Source organism: Siphateles boraxobius, unplaced genomic scaffold (assembly GCF_051911475.1).
Source record: "Siphateles boraxobius isolate OS27281-9 unplaced genomic scaffold, OSU_SipBor_1 16, whole genome shotgun sequence".
NCBI classification, from domain to species: domain Eukaryota; kingdom Metazoa; phylum Chordata; class Actinopteri; order Cypriniformes; family Leuciscidae; genus Siphateles; species Siphateles boraxobius.
This window is the reverse complement of record NW_027508766.1, coordinates 5,844,179-5,871,832: the sequence shown is the minus strand read 5'-3', so window position 1 is coordinate 5,871,832 and position 27,654 is coordinate 5,844,179. Positions and strand designations below refer to the sequence as shown.

Sequence of the window (27,654 nt, the reverse complement as noted above, 5' to 3'; positions counted from 1 at the left end):
TTTTTTTTAATATATCTAAGAGCAACAGATGTTGTGTTGAGAATTTAGTCCTTCGGTTGCTTAAAATTTTTAAAGAAACGTTATATTCTTACTGGCCTGGCAGATGGCAGCTTTCAATAGTACAGTGATTTCTAAAAATCAGCAGGTACAGTTCGTGAAATATTTTCCTGCAGGCACTTGGAGAAAAAGAATCTTATGGAAAATATTATTTTGGGCAGTTGAACGTCAAGGGAAATTCCACCCAGCTTGACAATTTACTTAACTCCTTTTTTAAAAAGAAATTTTCTCTGTCACCTCTGATTATATTGAGTCAAATGTATCCGTTACACATACTATACTCTTTATTTTAAAGAGGTCTCTCATTGTTAACCCTTGACGTTTGTGGTAGGGCAATGTCTGTAAATGAAACATGCTGTGTCATTAAATTACACTCAGGATATATTTAATATGATTGGGGTTCTATCAGAATGTTACATTTTAACCTGTGCTGTCAAGACATCGAACAATATATTGATAAGACATAAACTTATGATATGAAATGTATGAACTTATCTTTTACCCAAGCTGAACTGGTTTAATCAAGTAAATCCATTTTTGTTTAAACTTTTAAATGCCAAAAATGATGTACAAAATGTAGGAAAAGGTCATTCAATAACATTTAAATACGTTCGTGCTGCATGGAATGAGTTGTTTCATCTTACTCTGACATTGAGCAGGATTCCTCCATCACAAGCACTGTGGTCTATTAGATTAATCTGCTTTGCACATGTTAGGCTTGTGGTTCTAACCTCATCAGTCTGCAAGACCTTCTAATCATACAGCAAGTTGAAGTGGCTATTAACCACAGACAGACTAAGAAAACATAAGGACTGTACATTACAAAGTGTTCTGACCAGTGGAATTAAGCTGTCTTCCTTATGTCTTTTGATGCAGTGTGTGATTGTCCACAGTCTTTGTACTGCAGTTACAAATCTTAATACTTTTTGTTTTGCAATTGCCAAACATAGACCAGTATCAAACGTTGAAATCGAGATTATTTTCACAAATACTTTGTAATGTAGGCTACTAGTAATTTCTCATCTGTTCCCATCTTGTTTCACCACTAATTTGGGAGTATTTTGGTAAATCCTCTACACATTAAAAGTCGGTCCTGTTCAATGTCTCTGCACTGACAAAGCTATTAACATGTGTTTAACATAATACCTACAGGTCACTGCAGAATCCATCATATATATCCGGAATTTGTGAGGAGGCCAAACTACAAAGCAGATGATTGTCTAGTATCTTTATGGCAAAAGGCTATTTAATGTTAAAAACACTTCCACCCCTGCACTGGGATACTGGAAGCCACATCACGAGACATGAAACATCACAGGCCTTAGAGCCCAAGGTAAAGGATGTAGGGGGAAAAGGTGAACTCATACGTACCTCCGCAAAGTCACTAACCACTGTAACAGCTTATAATAAAAGTGTTTTTCAAAGAAGAACAGAGCCGGACTGAACAAAGAGGACCTCTCGACTAAAAATGCTACTTGCATGACAAACAACATACAGAGAGGAAATGGCTAAATGTAGAACATAACAAAACAATGGTTTCATTAAGGCCAAAACTGAGCCAAATAAACACAGATTTATTTGATATTCCACTGTTGTTGATTATCCGGAAATATCTGTTGTGACTGTAACTCTGACAAATCGTATAATTTGCTACTGATATCAATATAAATCAGATACAAAGAAGACTAAATCATCCAATTCATGCATATCTACTTAAGGTTTGACCACACAGCCGTAACATGTGGTGGTGAGAATAATCACAAGAGTATAAACATTAGTGATTGCATGATCAAACCTAACATTTGCAGTAATTAAAAAAATTCAGTCAGATTACCATTGTTCTGTACAACAAGATGCTGTGTGATAAAGCAAGCAACAAGCCAGGGAAAGTATCTCGTTCATGTTAAGTCAAAGTTTTTGCCTAAACCGCCACTGCAACAATTAAGCTGCACAGCATTTTAATTGGACGCTTGGTTTCTATTTTTACAGTGTTGCCTGCCCACTCAAAAATACCACTCATACATAGGCGAGGAGAGACTGATAGCGAACATTTAGATTTGGATATAATATCAAGTTCGAAAAGTGAAAACATAAAAAGCGTTCAGCCAAGTAAAGGGCAAAGAAAGTCATAAAACATAAAAGGATTCTCTATAGTTCATTTTTTTCTTTCATGAAATTTGTAGGTTAGAGATGCCCAAACCAGGGCCCATGGGCCAAAGTTGACCTGTGATGACTAGGTTGGGTATCGTTTGAATTTTAGCGATTCTGATTCTGCTTCTCGATTTCGATTCTTAATCAGCATCCTTACAAATCAAGTAGGATAAAACAGTCAGTAATTAAATAAGAACAAATAAGCAAATTAGCAGTAGCACAAATAAATACAACTGAACAAAGATAATAAAGACAAAATAACAGTGTTTTTAGTTTTTTAGGTAGGTCTAGAATTCAGGTACAGAAACTGAAATCAAATAATACTGCATAGTCTTCACTTTATACATAAAACACAGATTAGTTACTAAAGTTATTAAGTAAAGAGCAGAGAGTGAATTTCTCTTTTTCTTTTGTTTTTTTGATTCAAGGCCGGCACCACGGGGCATCGCCTCCTCACTCAGACTATCCTGCCCCCTCAGTCAAAATTAATGTGAAAATAGATTTAGACTATGAAATAGAATAGACTATTTAAAAAAACATAACAAAGTACCATTAGCAGTACCATTCTTAGGCTACTCAGGGCCTAAATTTCGTTTTGGAAAATAGGGGGGAAATCCCCCTTTAGGTCATTCTTATGGGGGGGATTTTTTAATTTGAGGGGGGAGTTTTTTTATACAATTTTTAAAAATACATTCAGCTAAATGTTTGCTCACTCATTGTATTTGTGTTTTTATAATGGGGTGATTTTTTTAGCTTACACAACAAAGTAGCACAAATAAATACATGAAATAAAGAGAAAAGTTTGGTTACTACAGAAATGGAAAAAAAGTAATCAAATGTAAAATAACACGGAATAGGCTTTTAGTCCTGTATAATTTGAATACATAGGCTATTAATCCTGATTCCTTACAATTAATGCTATCTTTTGTTGTTTTATATACAATAATGACATACACATTTTAGGCTTCTCTCACTTTAAGAGCTAGTGCACAGATCCACGTTCACATGTTGCGTGTAAAGCACAGTCCGCGCCACTTTCTCCTCTTTTTTAAAAGGGCTCCCTGTTGCTAAGCAATCATGAGCCATGTTCTCCATAAAGACGAAGACGTTTCAGTAAAGGATGAGCGCGCAAAAGACGTAACGTGAATGGCCCATACTGTTTTCATTATAGTGTCACATGCATTTTCTTTTTGTATTATTTTTTTAAAGACATAACCGATTGTGTTTGAGAGGATACTCCCCAAGACCGGAATTAAGACAATGTTGTGTGCTTTTGACCGTTAAAGCGCTATAATTCGCGAAAAAGAACTCAGTTTTGTTACTCACGAGCTGTTTGTTATGCGGTTTAAAATAGCTTGAATGTTTAAACAGGTAAGACTTAAAAAGACGCACAAATTATAAACATTAGTGACGATGCAATGGCCTGATTGTGCAAGTGACATTTCCATCATATGTCCCGACCTCTGAAACGCGAGAGTCTAGAGTCGCCGCCTGCAGTGCAGCTCGATTGACTTGCCTTGTGCAACACATTTTGAGAGACAGAGAAGACGCGGCATTGGCAGAATCACTCAGGCTGTTTGTGAAATTGCATCTCGCATAAAGTTTAAAAATGACTGATTTGATCTTATAATCTGTTAGGTTAAATTCACTCATAGGCCTCCATGCTAGATTGAATAAATGTTTGTGGGAATTTCCCGCATTATAAACCAAGTCCTGCGGGAATGATTAAAATGATGCGCAATACCCGCAATCCCGCACCGAAATTCGAGCCCTGCTACTATTGCAACATTTTAGTTAAGGACAGTCTGTTTCACAAAGTCGCATTTTGGCACATTTGACACAATTACCTACAAACTTCCTTGCGCCACAAAGAATGCAGCTTTACTGAGTAGGCTATATGATAATTTTTTTTTCCCATGTTTAGACTCTATTGGACTAGATAATTGGTTGTATTGTTATTTGACAATATTGTTATTGTTTGTCATTAGTTGGGGTTAAGGCTGTTCTAACTTACCATAAAATTATGTTAAATGTGTTAAATGGGTCAAATTGAGTGTCTGTCTATATTCATGACAAAATCGCTGAAATTGTGTCTCAAAAGCCCTATGCGCACAGGATTAGTATTATCTGGGGACCTCGTGTGAATTAGTAATTAGTAAAATCGCACAACAAAGGAGTTCCACAAACAAAGAAAAATAAACATAATTAGAATACTTATTTAATTAGAATAATAAACACTCAAGAGATATCTTTAAGCTAAACAGGAGAAAATGTAAACAACATTAACTGAAGCTAGAACTGTGAATATGTTCAAGTGTAAGAAGGCGTGAAAGAGATCTCAATTCAGTATTAGCACACTATATGAGAGGCGTCTTTCTGTGCACGCACTTTGGATGTGTGTGCAGAACAGAAAAAAGCATGCAAGTAACAAACTTAGTTCCCTATCAGATCTGCGAATTTGGATCTCTTCTGAGAGCCCAATCACTTTTCAGTGTAAACTAAACGAGCCAATGCACATTGGTGTGTGAGATTTGCATCACGCATCCCGCCCCGCAAAGCGCATATGGAAGCGTGCTTGTATCGCACATTCAGCTTTTCTTAGCAGAGAACTTGTTTTGTCCCGTTGCAATCATCTGTTCAAGTGATTTACTAGGAGTCAGGGAGAAGCTCTGCTTACCAGTGTTGGTGTGATGCCGCTGCAGCGTTTGTCGCGATCTTCAAAGAGCATTTCCTGCTGTTTCGATAGCAGCCTAAAAGAACATTCCTTGTAAACTGCAGGTTGCACTAGTCCCTGCAAGCTGTGTTGCGGCCATTTCCCCGGTGCGTATGTTCTCACTTTCTTCCTAGATGTGCATGAAGAACTTTGTCAGTATGGAAGCATATTGGTGCCAATATGGAACGCCAAAAATGGCAAAATCTGCATAAAAAGATTTTTCCTCTCTCGCTACCCTTGATGGTGGGGCGGGGTCATGGATTCATGGGGATTGCCCAGATGAAGTGTGCGGTTGCTGTGCCGCAGAGGGCTGCCACCTGGTGGAGTCATCCGCAAACCCATCCAGCACCTGTGAGACAACAGCAGCTGGGGCTTACAGTGCTGCTGGACAGGCCTCCTCTGCCCTGCATGCGATGGCCACCCTGCAAGTCTACGAGGCAGAAGTAATCATAATGTACGAGGGTAGTTCTGAGCTGGGGTTGATGAAGGAACTGTTCATAGTGACTGACCATGATCAAAGTCACAGCGCAGGTCCTCAGCCAGAAGATGTCCACATTGGTGGTCCAGAAGCGCCCCCTGGCTAAACCTTGCAGAGGTGGGAGATGTCGTCAAATGTTTGTTCTATTTAATTCTATCTCCTAACCCTCACCCCGTAGCCTTTTGGAATCTCTCATTGGTGCTTACGGCATTACAGAGAGCCCCCTTCGAACTGCTGCAGTCAATTGAGCTGAAAATTCTGTCAATGAAGACAGTGCTCCTGACTGTGCTGGCTTCTATCAAGAGTGTGTTCAGGGATCAGGCATGATGCCTGGAATTCGAACCGGCCAACATTCACGTTATCCTGAGACCCCGGCCCGAATACATGCCCAAGGTTCCCACCACTCCTTTCGGGGACCAGGTGGTGAACATGCGAGCGCTGCCCCTGGATGAGGCAGACCCAGCCCTAGCTTTGCTCTGTCCCGTCCACACTTTGCGCCTGTACGTGGACCGAACACAGAGCTTTGGGACCTCAGACCAGCTCTTTGTCTATTATGGAGGCCAGCAGAAGGGAATGGCTGTCTCTAAGCAGAGGATGGCCCACTGGATAGTGGATGCCATCGTTTTGGCATACCAGACCCAAGGCGTGTCATGCCCCCTTGGGTTGAGAGTTCACTCAACCAGAAGTGTTGCTTCCTCCTGGGTGCTGACACATGGTATATGTAGAGCTGCAGGCTGGGTGCCACCCAACACCTTTAACAGATTTTATAGTCTTCGTATAGAGCCAGTGTCCTCCCGTGTACTCACCCCAAGTGGCCAGTGAACGCTGGGGACCCACTCAGTGTCTCACTTGCTGCGCCATTCCCCTCTTATGGACCGGATACGTGCGCTTAGCATGCTCCTCAGATGAGTTCCCCAGCTGACAAACCCTGTTGAGTTCCTCCACCACCTTCAGCAGTCAGACGTGGCAGAGCGTCCAAAGCCAGACCTAACACTCGTAAGTACACCCAATGGTTGATTGACCCTTGTGCTAGGCTAGGTGCCATATGTTGTGATCTTTACGGTGATCCCATATGTGAACTCTTCTATGGTACGCTTCCCCTGTCAGCGATCCCATGTCTTTCCCTTGGCAGAGTCCGCTCTGTGGTCCCTGCCGGTGTTGACTCCCCCCTAACTAGGCCAGAGCTACCTCAGAGACATTCCATATATTGCACTGCCCTAAGGGCCAGTCCATATGTGTAATTTCCACACAAAACCTCACTACAGGTAGGATGTGGATTCTGTGTCACCCCTTTCTTCTCGAAAAAGGCACCCTTTCCCAGTGTTATCTAATAATCCCACTGTATGGGCATGCGGAACAGCAGTGATCAACTGTCTTGGCGTAAAGCCCTGTCCCATCTTCCACCCCAGTAGGTGCGGGGGGATCAGGTAGCTTACACGGAGCGCTGTAAGGGGCAGCAATAGTGGCACTTTGGTAGGGATCCCAATTCGTCAGATCACGTCTGACGTAACGTTGAACGTGACTGACTGATAGGGAATGTCTCAGTTATGTATTTAACCCTCGTACCCTGAAGCAGGAAACAGAGACGTTGCGTCCCGTCGCCACAATTACTGTACCACCGCTGAGCGGCCAGATCACCGGCTCGGCTCCTCTGTGCAATGCAACCTGAATGTGCAATGCGAGCCCGCTTCCATTCGGGGCAGGGTATGTGATGGAAATCTTGCACACTAATGTGCATTGGCTCATTTAGCTTACACTCAAAGGTGATTGTGCTCTCAGGCGAGATCCCAATTCGTCAGATCACGTCTGATGTAACGTCCAAATTGCCTCCTTCGTGGAACGAGGGTTACATACATAACCGAGACGTTGTCTTTCGCATCTTCTTGCTTTTGAATGGTTTAAAAAGTATCCAATTCCTGACCCCTAACTATCTGTTCCCAGAATTGGAATCGATTTTGATTCCCAACCCTAGTGATGACCTTTGATTTGGCCCACTATGCCATAACACAAGATGGTGGAAAAAATAGGGAAAAATAGTTTTGTAAATGTAGAGAATATAAGTGAATTTTTTTTTTTTTTTTTTTAAAGGGGTTGGATATAATGGAGCCTGCTGGCCTCAATCAAGGTACATTTTTTGCCCTTTGTAGTAAAAAGTTTGGGCACCTCTGTGGAAGGCTATGTTGTGAAATTTAAAGACCTCCTGTGGTAAGAAAAAAGTTTTTAATGTCAGTTATTTGTCTATGTGGTGTTTTTAATATGCTTTAAGAAAACCATGTGCAAATTCATAACTCAACACCATTGCTGAGTATTTTCTCCTTAAAACTGCAGTGAAAAAATACTTGAAAATCTGTTTGAAATCGTCAGGGTTTCTTATGTCACAAACTACCTTGCAACCTATCAGGTCAACTTTCTGGGGGGTAATAGTTAATGATATTAAATCTAATATCATTAACTATGCTCTGAAGCAGGGGAGTCTCAAGAGAAGCAAAGTTATCCCGCTATATTTTTCTGTTGATATGAAAAATTGAGTACATTTAGCAATAAAGCGGGTGATGAATTATGTAAGATGTATATTACGATGTTATGATGAACTATATGCTTTTCTCCACTGTTCTAAGTTTTTCAAAGCATTTGTAAGGATGCTGGTTTTTAGAAGGCAGACTGAGATGGCGAACAGGAACATGGTTTGTGTAACATTAATAACACATTATTAGCTGTTTGATAACGTAGTCAAGCCAAAAGCAAATCATATTAATTACAATTATGTGCTCGACGTTGTAGAGAGTGATACATAAATGCATTACCATCCTGATACTTTTCTGATACTGGTGTTCCCATCATGCACTGGGCCTTTAATAATTAATGAGCTTGATTCTTCACTGTTTTCCAGCTGTATTTACACTATTTTATCATTGCTTTTGTTGTTAGGATTAGTAACTTGCCATTTTGTGACATTTGGAGTTAATTTTCTACTCAAAATGGCACATTCAACCAAAATAATTATCCATCAAATGTTACCGTCATTGTGTACCAAGTATTGAGGTCTCTGCTTTCACCTTTTGTGTAACTACTAGAATGTAGAAATGGTGTCTCGCACAATATCTATTATATTAATTACTTAGATGTTTCTAAGTAAAACATATTCTTTAAAAGTGAGGCTTAATTCAATGTTAGATTGTTTGAGTGAAATTTATTGCAAAGGAAACTTCAAATAAATAGATATTACTCAACCTTTTACTGGCCAAGTTAAAATTAGTTATTTTCTTTGTTATTTGCACTTAACTTTATTAAGTAGAGTTTACTTAATTCCATATGTGAAATTTACTTAAAAAAATATGCATCCAAAAACTTGCCGAAGAAAGATGCATTTGCATATTCATGGATCCGCATATATACTAAATGAAGCAAGGTGATAGAGTTACATTCAACCTATTTTAAGGCATGAATTTTTTTTTTTCACAGGACAAAAAAACAACGTTTAAATATGAAATTTTTCAAAGATTCGTTTTAAGGGATAACATTATTGACAACTGGGGGACTTTAAAAATAACCAATAACCACCTAGACACTTAAAATGAAAGAAAGTCTTTTGGGAATAGACTGACTGTGACTGTGTTCATTGTTTTTAGTTTTTTAGTGCTGTAACTGAGTCCTAATCCATATCAGCACTGTAGATTATGTGCAATAGTCTCCCCTGGTCTCAATCATTCAGAGTACAATTCAACACCAGCTCCGTAACAAGATCCACACTATTGAATTGACTCCACATGTGCCCAACAAATTTTTTAAAAACCTTATTTTACTCAAAACAACATCCGTAGCAAATCCAAAAGTTTGCCTGCTTTAAGACAAATAATAAAGATGTGAAAAGTATCGTGCCAAGTCAGTGAAATAGAACATTTATTCCAGATTGAATAAATCCATCGCAAAGCTCTTTAAAGGAAACTGAAATAAGATCTTGTTATTCCTGACAAATCCCATTTCTTTTCAATGCTAACATGCTGAGCAAGGAAGTTGACTTTTAATTCTGGTGAGAGAGAATATTTGCTCAGTTGATTTGAATATAACCCAAAATTCAGTTAGTACAAGTTAAAATTAACTAATCTAAGCTTAGATTTTGGAATGGATGGTGGGAACAAAAACCTATCTACCGGTATGTCAAGAAACCTTCTATTTCTCCCTATAATTATGATTTTAGATACATTGTATCATTAAAGGGATATTTCACCCAAAAATGAAAATTGTCATCATTTACTCACCCTCATTTTGTTCATCCATCTCACTCAACAGGAAAGTCCAGAAGAGCAACAAATAACTGTAAAAGGGATAGTTCAATTCAACTCAATTCACATTTATTTGTATAGCGCAGGGTACTCAGACCTTTTTTGCATTTTAGAGCTACTTTTTAAAAATGAAAGTGGCAGAGAGCTACTTCTGTTATACAATACTTAAATCTCTTAAATAGTCTCATAACACTCATATTAACCAATCTCATCCAAACTGTTTTAGACCTAAAAGAGTTTCTGAAGACCTATATATGTCACCCTTTAATCAAAGAGTATAGAAGTACCAAGAGGCGAGACTTAATAGAACGTTCCATTGCAACAAACGCAGCCATGCGGAGAGCTGCAGTTCCGCCATCTGGACTGAACACAGCTGTCATAGAATTGAACGATACCGGTTCCAATTCAAAAGCGGTTAAGGGAACTAAATAGTAGTTTCTAGTTTTAATATCTCTATAGCCTAAACTAAAATGGCGTGTTGAATAATGCACAACAAAATAATGCTTATGGATCGGTTTATAATTAAACAATTTCGTCATAGAGCATGGAGCTGTTAAATAGGCTATTTATTTACCCTGATAACATACTCGGTTATATACGTAACCTCGGTTTTCTCCTGAAGAGGGAACGAGTATTGCGTAAGTTGCTTACGCTACGGGTAAAGTCATCTATTCTCAAGATATTGAAGCCAAAAAATTATCCTAATTTTTCAATTTATTGTCTGCAGCAGCTAGCAGTCCTAGAGCAGGCAGACTTGCGTGCTAATTGGGTGCCCTGTGGCAACTTCAGCAGCCTACCACTGAGCCTCGCGCGTGACGTCACGCCCAATGGGGGCGCCCACGCTCTTTATTCGTCACAGCCCGCCAAAAGGGGTCTGGTTCAGCGTATAAAAGCCAGGCTCGGTAGGCAGCTCACTGGTTTTCATCGAATGAAGGCGAAAAATCGCTTGTGGCGCTAGCACGGTCGGGTTACGCAATACTCGTTCCCTCTTCTAGAGAGAACCGAGGTTACGTATGTAACAGAGTACGTTATCTTACGAGAGGTTCTCTCGTATTGCGTAAGTTGCTTACGCTACAGGAACCCAGTGTCAAAGCCATGCTTGCCAAGCATCCACTTCATGAGTCCCTGGGAATCCCGGGGAACATAGATAAGTGGGAAACGAGCGGCCAGCAGCGCGGGCCAGCATATGTTCATAAGCAAGTTTGGGTTGCTTATGACATTTATATGGGAACGCAATGTGCGGCATTTCACCAGATTTGTAACGTAAATAAGATATTAACCTATACCAACACAGGAGAATACATCAATATGTTTCTATACATGCAAACTATTCATTCATCGCGACATAGTAATAAAAGTTTAAATCCTCATGAGTGTGCGTGTTTTGATGTCCACGTTATTGTTCAAGAAATTACAGTGGCTGTAACAATTCTATCGTAATTAAAGAAGTGACCAAATATTAAAGGGATGATCTTCCGTGGGTCTGCAATTAACGAAGTGGCAAGAGCAAATGTACGGAAATTTTGGCGGTTGTTCAGATATGTGTTGCTCAAATAAACAAGAGAAATACATAAATTACAGCTGCATTTAGAACCTGAACCTAATTCAACATTCACCGTTTCACATGTAACACATCGTGTCAAACATTAAGCATGTGCGTGCAAAGAACTCAAAATGGTGATTGAATGGTTAATGCAACAGGTACACTTAACTATTTGACTAAAACATAAAAATAACAACCAACTCGCATTGCTAGCGTGTTCACACATAATCACACATCATTACAATAATGCTTTTAACCAAAGCCGACAAGTTTCTTGCAGCGTGCAGATCATAGGGTGCCCCACGTCCACATTCAGTTCTGGTACGTGGATTATGGTCAAAACAAATATATTGCATATGTATTTTTTATGGTTGAACCAGCTATTATGGCACACCCTACCTTTGCAAAGGACACCAGTCTGTCTGTAGTCCATATTAAGAAGTAGCTAGCCAGTAAAAACTACACAGTTGACGCAAAACTACGGGTTCACAATGCAACTACGATTAGTGGAAGGGGCTTACCGGAAATCAAACTCATTGGGCTATATTTCAAAAATGGCGGCGCCCGCTCTTGCGTGAAAAATAAGGTGAATAGCGCTTTTCACAATACATATCATTTTGAAGCAGCTTTACAGAAAATCCATATCTTCATAAAAAATTTGTGTGATCTTTTATCAGAGGTGTCTTTGTCCAAGTAATGTATTTCAGAAAAATATTTACATAAACAAATCCCACAGTTAGCTAACAAATACAATGTATTAATGAAAGGCAGAGACAAAAAGATAGTTCACCCAAAATGAAAATTTTACCATCACTTGCAACCTCAAGTTGTACCAAGCCTGTATGAGTTTCTTTCTGCTGCTGAACAAAAACGAAGATATTTTAAAGAATGTTGGTAGCCAGATAGTTGACGGTAGCCAATTGACTTCCATGTTTTTGTTGTTTTTTTGCCAGGAAAGTCAATGGCTACCTTCAACAGTTTTTTGGGTGAACTATCCTTTTAACAGTTAGGCCTATTTGTTGCTCTTCTGGACTCTCAGGTAGATGAATGATCAGCTACGACAGATTGCTGTAACTTAAGACAGGTCAAATTCACCCCTCAGCGAACATTTCGTAAATTAAATTGCTGGCTCACCACTTTTAGGTTTTCTGTGGTCTGAAAAATATTTCTATAAAGCAAATGTGGGAACAGTGGGGACTGCAATAACCTCCTAAGAATAGCCTCATCTGTTAGAGCACATCAGGTGTGTTGTTAAGTCTCAAAGACATTAGGAAAGGGTTACTCCTCCAGGAGAAGACAGACCCTTCACCCTGATAAACATCTGTTTTAAGTCACTGCTGAAGGAACGTTGCCGGAAACAAAGTAGAAATAAATGCAGTGTTGAACCCTGTGTAGATGCAGAAAGGAAATAGTAGCAAACAACCTTATTAGTATTCTCCCAAAAATGAAATCTATGTCATCATACTCTCCCTCATGTTGTTGCAGACCTGTGTGCATTTCTATCTTCTACAGAACACAAAATGTGATAATGTGAGTATTTGTAAATGACGAGGAATGCTCGACCCTTGTAAAGCGTATGATATGTTTCAACTAATATCAACTTTATAAATTAAAGCATAAATTCTCTTTACATAGTGGTTTGTGGATACAATCAATCAATTGAAGCACTTGAATAGAGAGCAGAAAGAGAAAAGAGATCTGCTTTACAAAACGGTAGTACCATGGTAATACAATTACAAAACGGTAGTACCATGGGAAAAAGTGGTGTTGACATCCCAACATAAATGACGCCTAGGCAAACCATCTCCTTTAAAGTGAATGTTCACTATGCTTATGCTGACTGATGCAAATCTCAATTTATAAATCTTAGGTATTGTTATAGTCTTATAGTTTTATATACTGTATTCTGTCGTGTCTGATTGGCACGACTCGCGTGTGGAAGAATTTTCCAATCAGCTTCATTTAGCACCTCAAATGCTGGGTCGTTGTGGGACAACCAGCACAGGCCAAGCTATCCTTATGACCGTGCCCTGAAAAACAGGGCTGAAGGTCTTATTTCAGCCTATGTGTGCGAGGGATTAGCACTGCGGTGCATATGTACAGTCTGTGTTCGCAGCAGGGTTTTACTTGGCTAGTAAGCGATGGCTCCAACCATCAATTTCGTAAGGGGTGAATTTGTGTAGAGTGACATTTTTTCGAAGAAGCCAAACAATGGACAAAGAGCATGGCTGTGGTTGTGCTGGGGGTTTGGGGGGAGGGTTCAAGCTCGAGTCTCCACAGCCTGTCATGAGCACGCGAGGTCAGGACATCTGCTGACATTTACTGCTGGGCCCGGGCCAGGCTGCAGGTTTCAGGGCTCCTGCCAGGGCCTCATATCAGGCCTGCGTAAAACCACCATGCTCCCTCGCCTCTGAAACTCGCACCAGAATGCTCGGAACCTGCGTGACCTTACGCTTTTGATCCAGACCTAGTGGTGCAGCATTTATGAGGACACTGTGAATTGTAAACTTGCTGAGAGGGCATGAGCTGGTTTTCAACATGGTCTCTGCACTAAATCCCAGTACAGGAGAAATGGATTATGCGACTATGTTTTTTTGTTTTTTTTGCATGATCCATTTGCTCAGATCGGAGCCAAACTCACATTCACTCCCATTCTCTCTGTATGGATCTGATTTATAAGTGGAAAAAAGTAATGCTTTCACTCATCTGCTTAATTCACATTCATCTTGAAGAATTCACAGATGCAGAGAGAAATAAAGAGCATGAGAGACGGTGATGAAGGAGTCAGGCATTCAGTCAACCCCTTGTCTAGTTTTAATCACATAAAGAGACTTGCATTTACTGTTGTTCATTATTTCAATGCAGTCATAAGCGATTGTGGAACCTTTTCACCACAATAGCCATCTTTCAGTCAACCATCTCTTCCATTCAAGCTTTTCCCATTGCGTCAAGTATTGAGTTTCTCAGGGCGAAATCCCTTCGTTTGTTCAATTGTGATTTGTTGGCAGGATACCACAATGCCTATCTGTCAAATGAAGCATGTTATGTACTAGCCTATAACAGGGCAACAAAAGGGCAACATCTGATTAGCATTCATAGCACAGTCTCACTTGTCCTTTGGTATTTTATTACCACAGGTGCAGGGGCATTCATTGATCAGATGCACGCTACAGGCAAAAAACATGTCTTAATTGAAAACATCTCTATTTATACACCTGCAGGGACTAAAGGTCGCCAAGAGCAAAAAGAGGCCTGAAAAGGCAGTTAGAAAGAGTGGAAGGAAGAAAGAGAAAAAACGCACACTGGAAGGATGCAATTGAGAAGGAGTCACAAAAGGATAAAGTTTTTTTTTTTAGTTACAGGTAACCACAATAAATTATTAATAATAAAAAAATGCATCACTTATCATTTACTTATGTATGTTACATTACCGTTAGAAATAAATTGATTGTTTTATTCAGCAAGGATGCATTAAATTGATCAAAGGTGATAGTGCATGTTACAAAATATTCCTATTTCAAATAAATGCTGTTCTTTTGAACTTTCTATTTATTAGAGAGTCTTTTTTTTTTTACAAAAGCATTAACCAGCAAAAATGTATAAAATTTTTCTTGAGCACAAAATCAGCATATTAGAATGATTTCAGAAGGACCATGACAATTAAAGGTGCTCTAAGCGATTTCACGCGTTTTTTAGGCCAAAACACTTTTTGTCACATACAGCAAACATCTCCTCACTATCTGCTAGCTGCCTGTCCCCTGAACACACTGTAAAAAAAAAAAAACGCGGTCTCTGCAGACACCCCAGGCTCCACAAACGGCAACAAAAACAAACTGGACTAACCCGCACTACAAAACATAACAAACTGTTCCAGCAAATAACCGACAAGAAGGATTTGGGGGGTTAGTGCGCGGATGAGGAGGAGGGTCTAGCTAACCTTCGTTTTGTTTGACAATACTTCAAACATCAACAAGAAGTGACGTCACCCAACATTGCTTGGAGCACCTTTAAGCTGTACAATCACAGGAATAAATTACATTTGAAAATATATTAAAATGGAAAAAAGTTATTTTAAATCTTAATAATATTACTGTTTTGACTGAGCACAAAGCTTTTTTCTTTCAACATAAACATAAAAAATCCCCAAACTTTTGACTGTATAATTCTCACTTTTAATATATCAATATATCGGTAGCAAAAACTAAATGCAATGACAACTAAATCTAAATGTTAATAATATTAATCTGTAAACACTTATTTCAGCCATTATATAGTCATTTATCTTTTCATGATAACTAACCTTGAGGCAAAACACCTGATCTTGGCGTAATAGCTAACTGCTATCCAGGACCATGTGATCAAAAGAGTAAAATTATTTCCTAAAAAGACTATTGTCTGTACACTAACAACACATTGGAAGAGAATTATATTGCTTGCTTTCATTTGACAGTCACATCCCCTCCCCACAGAACCTTCAAGGGTGCAAAAATGCCATTTGGTCTTTCATTACAAGTGGTTGATATTTCTTCCCAATCAGAGTAATGGGTCATGTGCATTGTGATCCTAGTAGCTAATACAACATCAATTCTAACCATATCTAAATGACAGGAGACTATTCAGAATTCAAGTAAAGTAACTTTGCAGCATACAACTAAGCCTAAGAGAGCTGGACTTGATAGGCATAGCTATGGTAAGCTTAACCTAGGAACTGAAGTGATGGGGCCCTCTTGTGGAGGACATAGGCAGTGAGAAATGTTAACGTCAACCACATTAACATTACTCTCTACTAGCATCAACATGCTTACCAAGAGCCACAGTTAATAGCACCAGAGCAATGACACTAATACACTGTTTGGTTGTTTTCATGTATTTAGTACTGGGGTTATGTTATGTTGAGAATGTTGTTATGTTGTCTTTTAAATCTTTGAGGCCTGCAGTCCAGACATTCACGGGCTATATGAGCTTCTTGCTGAGTAAGTTTATTGGCTTCAAGTAAACACAATAGCCTCTGATAGTGCTTTAACATTGCAAAAGGCTGAATCAAAGTATATGCCTAAAGAGTTATTTTCTTATTTGACTGCAATTTCATCCGAAATAGACGTTTCTTTCTTTTTACTTATTCTTTTACTTGAACTGCATGAGACGCAGAATTTCGGAGCATTTTGACAAGCATTGAATGCCACAAAGACACGTCTGCCACAAGCAGCCAGAGAAAACACAAATATAGTTCTCCAAAAATGTTTCCTGAAGCCTCACCACACCAACAATGCAATCCTCGTCCAAGTCAGAGTCTGAGTTTACAGCATCCCAAAAACTCCCACAAACATACATAAACACAACTTTTGCCTCTCTTACAGTGAAAGGATGAAAGATCTGCTTTTAAGAAACACATGAGCCGTCAGGTGCATCTATAAAGAGCATTCACGTCAGTCCATAGTGCTTTTAGCCAAAATTGCTCTAAAAAGAGGCTGTTGTGTCCTTGGATTTTAGATCCTATAATCCAAGATTAGTTGTTACCATCTTACTGTCATTTGATGTCTTTGATATTTACAATGAATGTGCGTCATTAATTAATTAATTCTCCAAAGTCAATGGGCCTCATTCATGAAACTTGAGCAGAATGAATCACTGAATAGATTGTTCGTAAAACCATTCGTACGTAGAATGCAACATTAAATTGAATGTGACAATTTACGTCAGAATGGTTTAACAAATGATTTACGCAGAAATTCATTCTACTTGTGTTTCATGAATGAAGCCAATACATTTACTGGAAAATATATTTTCATCGAGGTCACATACTGGTGTGAAATCTGTCCCCTTTTCATGGTCTCTACAGAAAAACCTTACTTCTGTTGGCTCCCTGAAGCAAGCCTGGAGGCCTCGGCAGCTGCTTTCCTTGTCTCAAATTCCTCCCTTTCCAAACTGCTACCCTTGTGGCCCAGCTCCACCAGCTGGCGGGCCAGTTCCCGATCCTATAGAGGAGCAAAAACACAAATCTGCTGAGCTGAGGATGGATGAAGCTGACTGATTAATATGAGAGAAAAAAAAATCATGCAATTCACCAATCGGCTGAGGCCAGTGTATTTATGACTCATTTGTGTTAGTTTTATGCTCAAGTGCTATTTATATCAATCTAATTTTAGTATGCATGATATTTATATGACAACATTACATGAGCTGCGCTGACAGTTTCAAGGATTTTTGCCACATGTCACTGCAGCCTAGTTAAAAGTGGACAGTATAATTTAAATATGATTTAGTGAAATTCCTTATGCCCTCAAAAGGAGAAGCCGCTTTCATGTGGTTATAGGGCTTTGAGATTTTAGAGAGCTGCTGCCTAGGAAAAACCTGGAAAGCTGGCAAATCCATTTGTGAAGGGTTAAACTTGCTGTTAAAATGACTACATTTATACAATACTCTAAAAATAAAAATATCAAGTAAAAAACATTTTTTTCCCTGTAAGGTTGGAACGGACACCATGGGTTTGCTTAATACTGCAAAAAATATATGTAACATGAAATTTTAGGAAAAAACCAAAGAATCTGAGTCTAAATTAAAATTTAAAACAAAGACAAAAGATAGATAATAGAAACATATTATATTTAATCATATAACATTTTATACACTATCATTTAAAAGTTTGAGGTTTACTTTGCATTTATTTAATCAAAAATAAAGTAACAGTAATTTTGTGAAATATATATATATAGATATATTAGGGTGGCCCTTATTGGGGGGTAATTTTTTTTTATTGGAAATGTTAACCTCTCACCCTCTCATTTGTTTCTCCGCTAGAAGTACATAATGTATGCAAAATACAATCCAGATAATTTGTCATTTAGGATATACTCAATGCATCTTTTTATCATCAGTTCTAAACAGTACCAAATTAGGGTTATTTGGCTTGTAATAATAGCAGAACCTCTTTTGCTGCTAAATAGAACTCTTTTTATAAGGCTCCATAATGAACATGCTTTTAAAGTGTTATAGCGCCTTAATGGTGTTATAAATAACCTTTTAAATAATAGTTTATTTTCATTCATATTAATATATTTATATAATTAATATTATATATTATTTATTAAAATTGTTTTGTTAGTCTTTTTTTAATTTTAGTTCCCTATCAGTCGGTCACTCTCTACGTACGTCGTGACCGACGAATAGGAATCGCGCTAGAGAGGCCAATCTACTTCAAGTGAAACTAAACAAGCCAATGCACATTGGCATGCAATCATTTGCATCAGCTGCTCAGCCTCGCAGCGCAAGTATATAATGAGCAGAAGGTGCGATTGCACTTCAGCTTTTTGCTTCGGAGCAAAGCACTTCGATGCTTTCTACAACAGAGTGTGAATTCAACAAGCCTTTCTGGTTCTCTCCATCCTGGTGCGGGTGTTACAGCACAGCAGCGTGAGAAGTCTTTCTCTCTCTCTCTTCTCTGTCTTTTTTGTTTTTTCCAGTTTTGAGCAAACAAAAAAGCTGTTATAACAGCTGGTAAGGTGCGCCATTCAGAGCGTTCAAAAGCTGTTTTTACAGCTGGTAAGACCTGCCAGCGAGAGAGAGACAGCGCACAGACAGGTGCACATTCCTGTCTGTGTTCACATTGACTGTTCCCCTGCTTGCTTCAGCATCATTGAGAGCAGTCCCTAAAAGAGCTTACACAGATAGATCGTGTCTTTTTCAAAATGACTTTCTATCTGTGTGTTTCTGGATGTGGTTGTTACCTGGGGTCATGGGATGGTCACAATCGCTGCCTTGTGTGTCTGGGCCTCGAACACGCTGAGTCAGCGTTCATGGATGAGTCAAGTACCCATTGTGGGAAGTTGACCATCTCGGAGCTACGGTCGAGACTCTCGTTTCTGCAAAGGGGCGGAGTCCCTGTGCCTCTGCCTCGATCCAACCCTCCCCAACCCTCGGGGAACCAACCCCCTAGGAACCCTCATCCCTCTCATGCTCCACAGCCAGTTGAGCCACCAACGGAACGTGCAGGACCATCCTCAAGGTGTGTACCAGTCGTTTCTTTTGGTGTTTTGGTGATGACCAGATGTCGACCGCTGCATCGGAGGGTGGGTCAGACTTCTCCGCGGACAACGACTCGGCGCCGCTGCCTCCTTCGGGTGTGCAAGCGGTGACCAAGTCCACCGAGCTCCCCCACTCCGGGTACGCTTATGGTCCTTTCGTCCCACTTGTACGGTCTCTGCGAGCCTGGTTAGCGCTCCCCAGGTTGTCTTGCTGGCTCAACTGGGCTCGGCTATGTGATTCAGTTCGCCCGGCATCCCCCCAAGTTTCGGGCCATCCACTCCACTACAGTGAGAGCAGCCGATGCCCATGTCTTGCGCGTAGAGATCGCAGTCCTACTGGCGAAGGACGCGATAGAGCCAGTCCCTCCAGCTGATATGAGGTCAGGGCTCTGCAGTCCCTACTTCATTGTACCCAAGAAAGGCGGTGAGTTACAACCGATCTTGGAACTGCAGGTTTTGAACCGGAGTCTTCACAAACTACCGTTAAAAATGCTCACGCAGAAACACATTTTCGAATGTATCCGTCCCCGAGACTGGTTTGCAGCGATCGACGCGATCGACCTGAAGGACGCATACTTTCATGTCTCGATTCTTCCTCGACACAGGCCGTTTCTATGCTTTGTGTTCGAGGGTCAAGCAAATCAGTACAAAGTCCTTCCCTTCGGGCTGTCCCTGTACCCCCTTGTCTTCACGAAAGTCACGGAGGGGGCCCTTGTTCCCATGAGAGAACAGGGCGTTCGCATCTTCAACTATCTCGACGACATTCCCATTTTCAATGGGAAAGTGTCCAAGCAACAATCGCTCAGCAAGATTGCCCAGCAACATTACTCAAAAAGTTGCCCTGTGTATCATCACCTTCAGAGGCTCCTAGGGCATATGGCAGCGGCAGCAGCGGGAACCCCGCTCGGCCTGCTTCATTTGAGACCGCTTCAGCACTGGCTTCACGTCAGAGTCCCGAGATGGGCGTGGCATCACGGCACTGACCGGGTGGAAATCACACCGGCGTGTCACCAGACCTTCAGCCCGTGTTCAGACCCCAGGTTCCTGCGGTCAGGAGTCCCCTTGCAACAGGTGTCCAGGCATGCTGTGGTGTTCACAGATGCCTCTGCCACCGGCTGGGGTGCCAAACACAACGGGCATGCAGTGTCAGGGGTGTGGACGGACCCCAAACTGCATTGGCACATCAACTGCCTCAAGTTGCTAGCAGTACATCTCACTCTGAGCCACTTGAAAAGGCCGCTACAAGGCAGGTATGTGTTGGTCCGTACGGGCAACACTGCGACAGTTGCGTACATCAACCGACAAGGTGGTCTACGCACCCGTTGCATGTCACAACTCGCCCGCCATCTCCTCCTCTGGAATCAGAAGCATTTGAGGTCGCTTCGAGCTGAGAAGACCACTGAAGATGTTTGATATGGTCTGTGCTTTCCTTCTTGCAGCAAGGGTTAGACTGAAGGCTGTCTCCCTGCACCCTCAAAGTACAAGCTGCAGCTATTTCAGCATATCACGTCCACATAGATGGCAAAAGAGTAGGAAAGCACAACCTGGTCATCAGGTTTCTTAGGGGGGCGAGGCGATGAAATCCTCCATACCATCTTGGGACCTTTTCCTGGTGCTTTGAGCACTTCAGGATGCTCCCTTTGAGCCTTTGTAATCAGCAGACTTAAAGCTTCTTTCCATGAAGACTTTGCTGCTGGTTGCACTGGCCTCTGTCAAGAGGGCAGGGGACCTGCAGGCATTTTCTGCATTTTCGGGGCTGGGCGACACCAAACAAGTTCGCTAGATAATATAGCCTACGTGTAGAGCCGGTCTCCTCCTGTGTTCTCACCCTAAACGGGTAGAAGCACCAAGAGGTCTGGCTCTGTCAGCTTGCTGCACCCTACTGTGCACCCTTATTACTCCAGAGTGAAAAACCTGTTGAGTCCTCCAACACCCTCGCCCCGGACATGGCGGAGCATCCGGCGCCAGGCCTTTATCCGCTGAGTCCTTGAGAACCGGGTCTAGGCTGGGTCCCATATGTGTGACCCTACGGGGATCCCATATGTGTATATTTTCTCCACGGCTGCTCCTAACGGAAGCCCGTGTCTTTCCCTTGGGCTAAGTCACCCACTATTCATATGTAGCACAGCCTTCGGGCTAGTCCATATGTATTTCCCACATAACTCCTTTGAAGAAAGTGGCTTCTGCAGCGTCCTCCTTCCTAACAGAAGGGCACGCTTTCCCAGTGTTATCCAATAATCTCACTGTATGGGTTATCACGGAACAACAGTGATAGGTACACTCTGTGTAAGCCTCCTCCTATTGTCCTTCCAAGCAAGAAGGGGTGGAGGCTTGCACAGGGAGCTGGATGGGGTGCAGCAGCTGTGGGGCTTTGTGTAGGGATTCCTATTCGTCCGTTACAACAAACGACTAGAGTGACCGACTGAGAGGGAATGTCTTGGTACACCTGGAGGAGGGAACGGAGACGTACATCCCGTCGCCACATCTGCTGCCACCCGCTGGGGCTGAGCAGCTGATGCAAAAATTTTCTTCAAAAGTAAAGAATGAAATAATATAAAGTGTGTTTGCAGTAACTGTGGCAAATTAAATAAATCAAACTCTAACAACACCATGCGTTGCCATTTAATTCGCTATTAAATAAGAGATCCAGCGCTAAAATGTGTTGTTTATTAACTCAAGCGGAGCGCTCGTTGCTGCGGCGATCAGTTGCATGGATACAGTGTTCTCTTGCGGCTCGCAGTCACTCGCACGCGCGCTTCAATCTATCGCCATTGTGGAGACTCTCTATTCATTCCGGTGAAATCACAAAATAAAATGCACACAAACGTGTCCCTGTTTGATATATACACTGGAACCACTGATGAACATATTGAAAAAAACTATACGAGGGCGGATTAGAACCCGTAACCTCTGACACTCTTGGCAAAAGATCTACCACTAGACCATTTGTGAGTTCAAATTTGCGAGTCAATTGATTTATTTTGGGGTTGAGCAAAGAGGCTGCACAGTTTGACAAGTTTGTACCCAGCACTTCTCAAAATGCACTTCCGACTGCGTCTCTGTCCCCAGCACATTTCAAACCAAACTGACGCCTGTGGTAACGCACCGCATTTAACGTCCAGTAACGTTAACTGCGTTGTAACGACGGGAAAAGTAATTAGTCAGATTAGCCCGTTACTGAAAAAATAACGTCGTTACCTAACCCCATTCTTTTAAATGCCGTTATTCCAAACACACGACGTACGCCTCCGTTCCCTCCTTCAGGGGATAGGCCTCTTTATCTGCCTATCATGTATCTGGTTGCCTCTATTTGGGTTTTACATCAACAAACGAACAAAATACAGCATGTGGTGTCAATTAGGTACTTTTATTTTTTATTTGCATGGCAAATTGCAGCAAAAAAATGACAGTGCTCTAACAACAGTTGTTAGCTGAATACATTAATAAATAACAATTGACATTGAACACGATATAGATGTAATGAAGACCAAGTTCCAGTGAAATATCTTCACAATCCTCTTTATGTCCATTATGTGTGTATTCTGAATGGCAGTTTTTCTCTGCAGATGATGAGGTTATGGTACATGACAGCATCTGAAATTGATCTGAAAAAATACACGATTGAGTTTAAAAACACAATTGAGTTACCTCTGTTACTTACTTTGTGGAGAAGAGAAGATGTATCCTTAACTGAACAGAGCTGCTCAATTGCATGTTCTGTTAAACTAAAAAGAGAAAGAGACATGATTGGTAGGAAACCAGTTATAATTTTTAAAGTTACAATTTATAGACATTTTAAGAAAGAATCATTTACCTGTTGAGCGTATGTTGACAGTCTGTGTAGTTGCAGAGCTGAGTTCCAGAAAATCAGTATGAGGTGGCTTTGTCAGTTACAGATTTGACAAACAAAAAGGCGGGAATAAAGAACCCTAAACTCTGAACAAGAAGAACCATTACAGCATACAAAGGGTTCTTCAGGAAGATACTGTTCTAAATAGAACTGTTTCTATGCGACATTAAGACGGAAATTCAATTTCGTTGAGCACACCCTAAACGTAGTAGCCTGACATCATCATACTCAGATTCTAGTCAGAATGTGAGTCTGATACTGCTCCATTGGGCTGTGATTATGGGGCGTGTTTCAACCGAACCAGGAAAGAAAATGCCTCTGCACTCAATTGGATCGACAAATGCCTTGATCGTGGTTCTCTGTTCCTCTTTTAAAATGAATGCTCTGTCAACATCTTCTATAACAGACGCGATGGCTGAATCTACAAATCTAAAAGCAGCAGCCATTCTTTGTTGTAAACGAATTCAACCCAAGCGCTCTTTGGTGACGTAGATAATTATGTTACGGTTGATAATCTGTCCAACATCTTATAAAGCCCGCCCTGACAATTTGATTGATCCGAACAGCTTTGGTTCGGGGATACTTGCTTCACAACGGATCAAGTCCAGACTGAACTTCCCATCCTCAAATGTTGTGGGCGGGGCTAAGTTCAGCTGGCATCCAGGCTATAAACGAAGTCCAATCGGCGCAAAATTTGGTTTGTTTCCATTTCTCATGAAGGAGAGTTAATTGGGAGGGTGAGAGCAGAAGATTTTAAAAGTCCAAAAATAAAGGCCACCCTAATAAATGTGCAAATATATATTATACAGGAGATTTTTAAATCTCAATTATTTTAATTATATATATATATTAGGGCTGTCAAAATAACGCGTTAATTTCGATTAATTAATCTGAGAAGAAATAACGCGTTAAAAAAAATAACGCAGATTAATCCATTCCGTTTTGACCTTTGCGGTAGCATTCATGTAAAAAGAAGGAGGGAGACAAGAACGCGCTGCTTGGATCATTGTTTGGAACATTTACTTATAACAAACGGAGTTCGTCAAACTCTAAAGTATCACATCAATGCAAAGCATCCAGGAGTGTGTGCGTGAGTCGGTGAGTGTGTCTGAGAGAAAGCGCGCTTGTGTTTGTGTTGTAACTTTTCACGCGCTCTCACGTCACACAACCATTTTCTCACGCACAGAAAAATCGTGCACCAAAGAGAGGACACGGAAACAGACAAGACAGAGCACGTTACTTATGATATTTAAAAAATCTCAGCTCTCAGATTCTGTTAATTTTACGAAAATCAACAATACCGTTTTGGCGCTTGTAAATGTGACATGACAGATCCCTATAGCGGCACGTGAACCGATCATCTCTACACTGTAAAAAAAATCCCGTTGTTTTTACGGAAAAAAACCGGCAGCTGTGGTTACCAGAACTTTACCGTCAAAAATACAGTATCATCGTTATTTGTTTTACAGACTTAACGTAAAATGTACAGTAATAAACCGTATTTCATTATCTGATTTAAGTTAATTTACCAACCCATTGAAGTATTAATATCTGTTTTGCACCATTGTAATACACTGACAACCAACAATCACCACAGCAGTGATGAGAGTCACGTGATAAATCAAAGCTTATCACAAGCAATCTTCCACAAGAAAGTTAATACTATTATTATTATATAGAAGCTGCACAGTGTCATTCGCACAAACATTAAACACCATCATGGTAACACACATGAAATTTTAAAAATGCAATAAACATTAATTTAACAACATTAAATGTGACATAAAACCCTACTGTACATAACTGATTAGAAAATAACTAAGAAAACGAAGAAGAAACATAGTTATTTCAACAAAAATACATCAAATGTGAAGTGTCACGCAGGGAATTGTGGGAATGTAAATTTACGGTTTTTCACTGTAAATTCTACAATGAGTTGTTCTTTTTCACTTTCAAAAACTGTAAATTTAACGGTATTTTACAGTAAAATTACATTAAATGTACCGTTAGATCTATTACAGTTATTTACCGTATATAGTACGGAAACTTTCTGTTAACCAATTAACAGTTTTGCACTGTAGCATTTTTACAGTCTTTTACCGTTAAAATCACGATCATTTTTTACAGTGTAGCTAATAGTAAATAAACACGAATGACCAATGTTGAAAGATACAGTAGGGCAGCCTAAAACTTACCGAAATGTATATTCCTCGATCAATCAGTGTTTTTCAACCGCGAAAAGAGGTCAATAAAACAGCTGGAGAACAATTATGTCACATAAATTTAGCCCTAAGTTACCTCAGGAAAGCCATTTCATGACCATATAGCATGTTATAGTTGGCTATAAAAAAAGAGCTATAGAGAGTATTTTTCAAAATTTATGTAGCCTACTAGTATATTACGTATGTATTATATTTTTACTTATATCAAAGTTGTTATTTGTAATAAACACGCATTATATTTAATTTGAGCTATTTTTAACCTTAAATACTACCAGCTGATATGGCTCTCTGTATTTTTACAGCATTGGGTGAGATTTTTTTTTTCTTGAGAAAAATGAATGCCTATCTTGTGTACCTAATATTTATCCAAATGAGTCAATATTGCATCAAATCACAATAATTAAATTAAATTGAAATCGTGAAATTTGTGTCAAGCAATAATAATAAAAACGTAGCTTACCATAAATTGTACCATGTAAACATTGTAAGATTGTGTATGCGATTAATTTAGATTAATTAATTACAGAGTATGTAATTAATTAGATTAAAAATTTTAATCGATTGACAGCCCTAATATATATATATATATAAAATAATTTAGATTTAAAAATCTTGTGTAAATCTTGCTTACACACATATGAAACAAATCTATATTCCCCCAGTTTCACAGACAAGGCTTAAGCCTAGTCCTAGACTAAAATGCATGTTGAAGTTGTTATGACATTTCTTAAAATATGTCAGTGCCATTGTTTTGTCTGAGGATGCACACCAGTAATGTTTTTTTTCTAAATCAAAAAACCTTTCTTTATGAAGGCTACTTAAATGTACAAATTTAACTAAGGCCTAATCCTGTCTTAATCTAAGACCTGTCTGTGAAACCAGGCCATTATTTTCTGAATCTATCCCTAGAGTCTGAATCTTCTCACTGCTAAGAAAACGACACATTAGCATTTATAGACAGTTCTCAAGTATGAATTATTTATAAACATCATCTACCAAGCACTTAAAATCAAGTAAATCAGATGGGAATATATTAATTCAATTACTTTACCTCACTCTAAATAACACTAGTCTTCTTACCAAATTCATTATTTAATTATATCCAAAGTTCTAAAAATGGATACACATTTTAAGGTCCAAATGTTAATTAAAAACAATTAAGCTGTCCTAATTATTAATATTATTTCACATGTCATGTTCTGTGAGCCAGATACTACACTCTCTACATACTTGCTTTGGCTAAAAAAAAGTTTTAAATGAAAGTAACAACCCAAAGTGATCAATTATAAAATATCACATTTCATCTTTGATCTGACCATGTTAAACTATGTGTTGAAGTGCCACATCAGTGGCACTTCAGTAAACTGGCTAAATCAGACATAAATTACAACAATATAATAATGATGATGATTATAATTGAGTTAATATGAATCAATCAACTAAAATGAATTTACTTAACTGGCTAAGTGCACTATTTTTGAAGACCATACAGTTCATTAAGTTGGGAAAGACGACATAAATGTAATTCTTTGCACAAAAACACCTGGCATGATGCAGAACAGAAATACCATGTCGCCATCTATCGTTACACTGCTAAAATTTCACAAGCCATACTGAGAAATGACTGGGATACACTGCCAGACTATTCATGTTGACTCATTAAAAAGGTGAATAAGAAGTTGAACAAAAGGCAATTGTTTTCTAGATGCTTCCGATCCTACAGTGTTTGTGAGTTTCACAGCATCACGGCTCATACGGTTTAACTTACAGTCGGTAAATTAAAAAAAGATTAACGTTAGTTGTATTTCGATCAACCATCTGATTTGCGCCCTGGTACCAAACAGCGTGAATTTGAATACGTCACCTCCAGGTAAAATATATCCAAAGGTTTTATCTTTGAATCTAAGAAGTCATCATAGGTGCGAAACTTCTCTACGGTTTCACCAGCAACGGCGCCGTTGTTGTCCTCCATGTTGTTTAACTTGAAATATTCCCATGGCAACTGATAGAGCTGTAGTGGTACTGGGATAGCATAGCTGGGATAGTAGCTGTTATGGTGTTTTCCGGTAGTAACCATAGGGTAGTAACGTTAAACCAATCATGAACCAATGCAAATTTACAAGCTTCGCCCAATCAAACAATCGCTGGAAAGTTAAACGATTTCAAGCGAGAACAACTTATCATCAGTGTAAGTTTATTTAAGTTTGTCTACATTTGCTGTTTCTCAGAGCTCCAAGCTGCACAAAACAATAACAAACTTCTAAATTCTGCAAGGATTAGTGTAGCAGAGAGGTTGATTAAGAGCTACTGCTGTATTCAAATTGTGAAAACATTCC

The 27,654-nt window shown here is 39.8% G+C and overlaps 1 protein-coding gene across 1 annotated transcript in view; it reads right to left on the bottom strand.

The window, feature by feature from the left end:
* The window catches only part of cfap299 (cilia and flagella associated protein 299), a 91,972-nt gene extending 64,619 nt beyond the window's left edge, over positions 1 to 27,353 (bottom strand). Inside the window, exons 1-2 of the mRNA XM_077231356.1 lie at positions 27,183 to 27,353; positions 17,076 to 17,200 (exon numbers count right to left, since the gene is read on the bottom strand). Of these exons, the coding sequence (XP_077087471.1) occupies positions 17,076 to 17,200; positions 27,183 to 27,290 (233 nt within the window). The 5' untranslated portion in view covers positions 27,291 to 27,353. The remainder of the gene's footprint in view (positions 1 to 17,075; positions 17,201 to 27,182) is intronic.
* Positions 27,354 to 27,654: the final 301 nt, after the last annotated feature.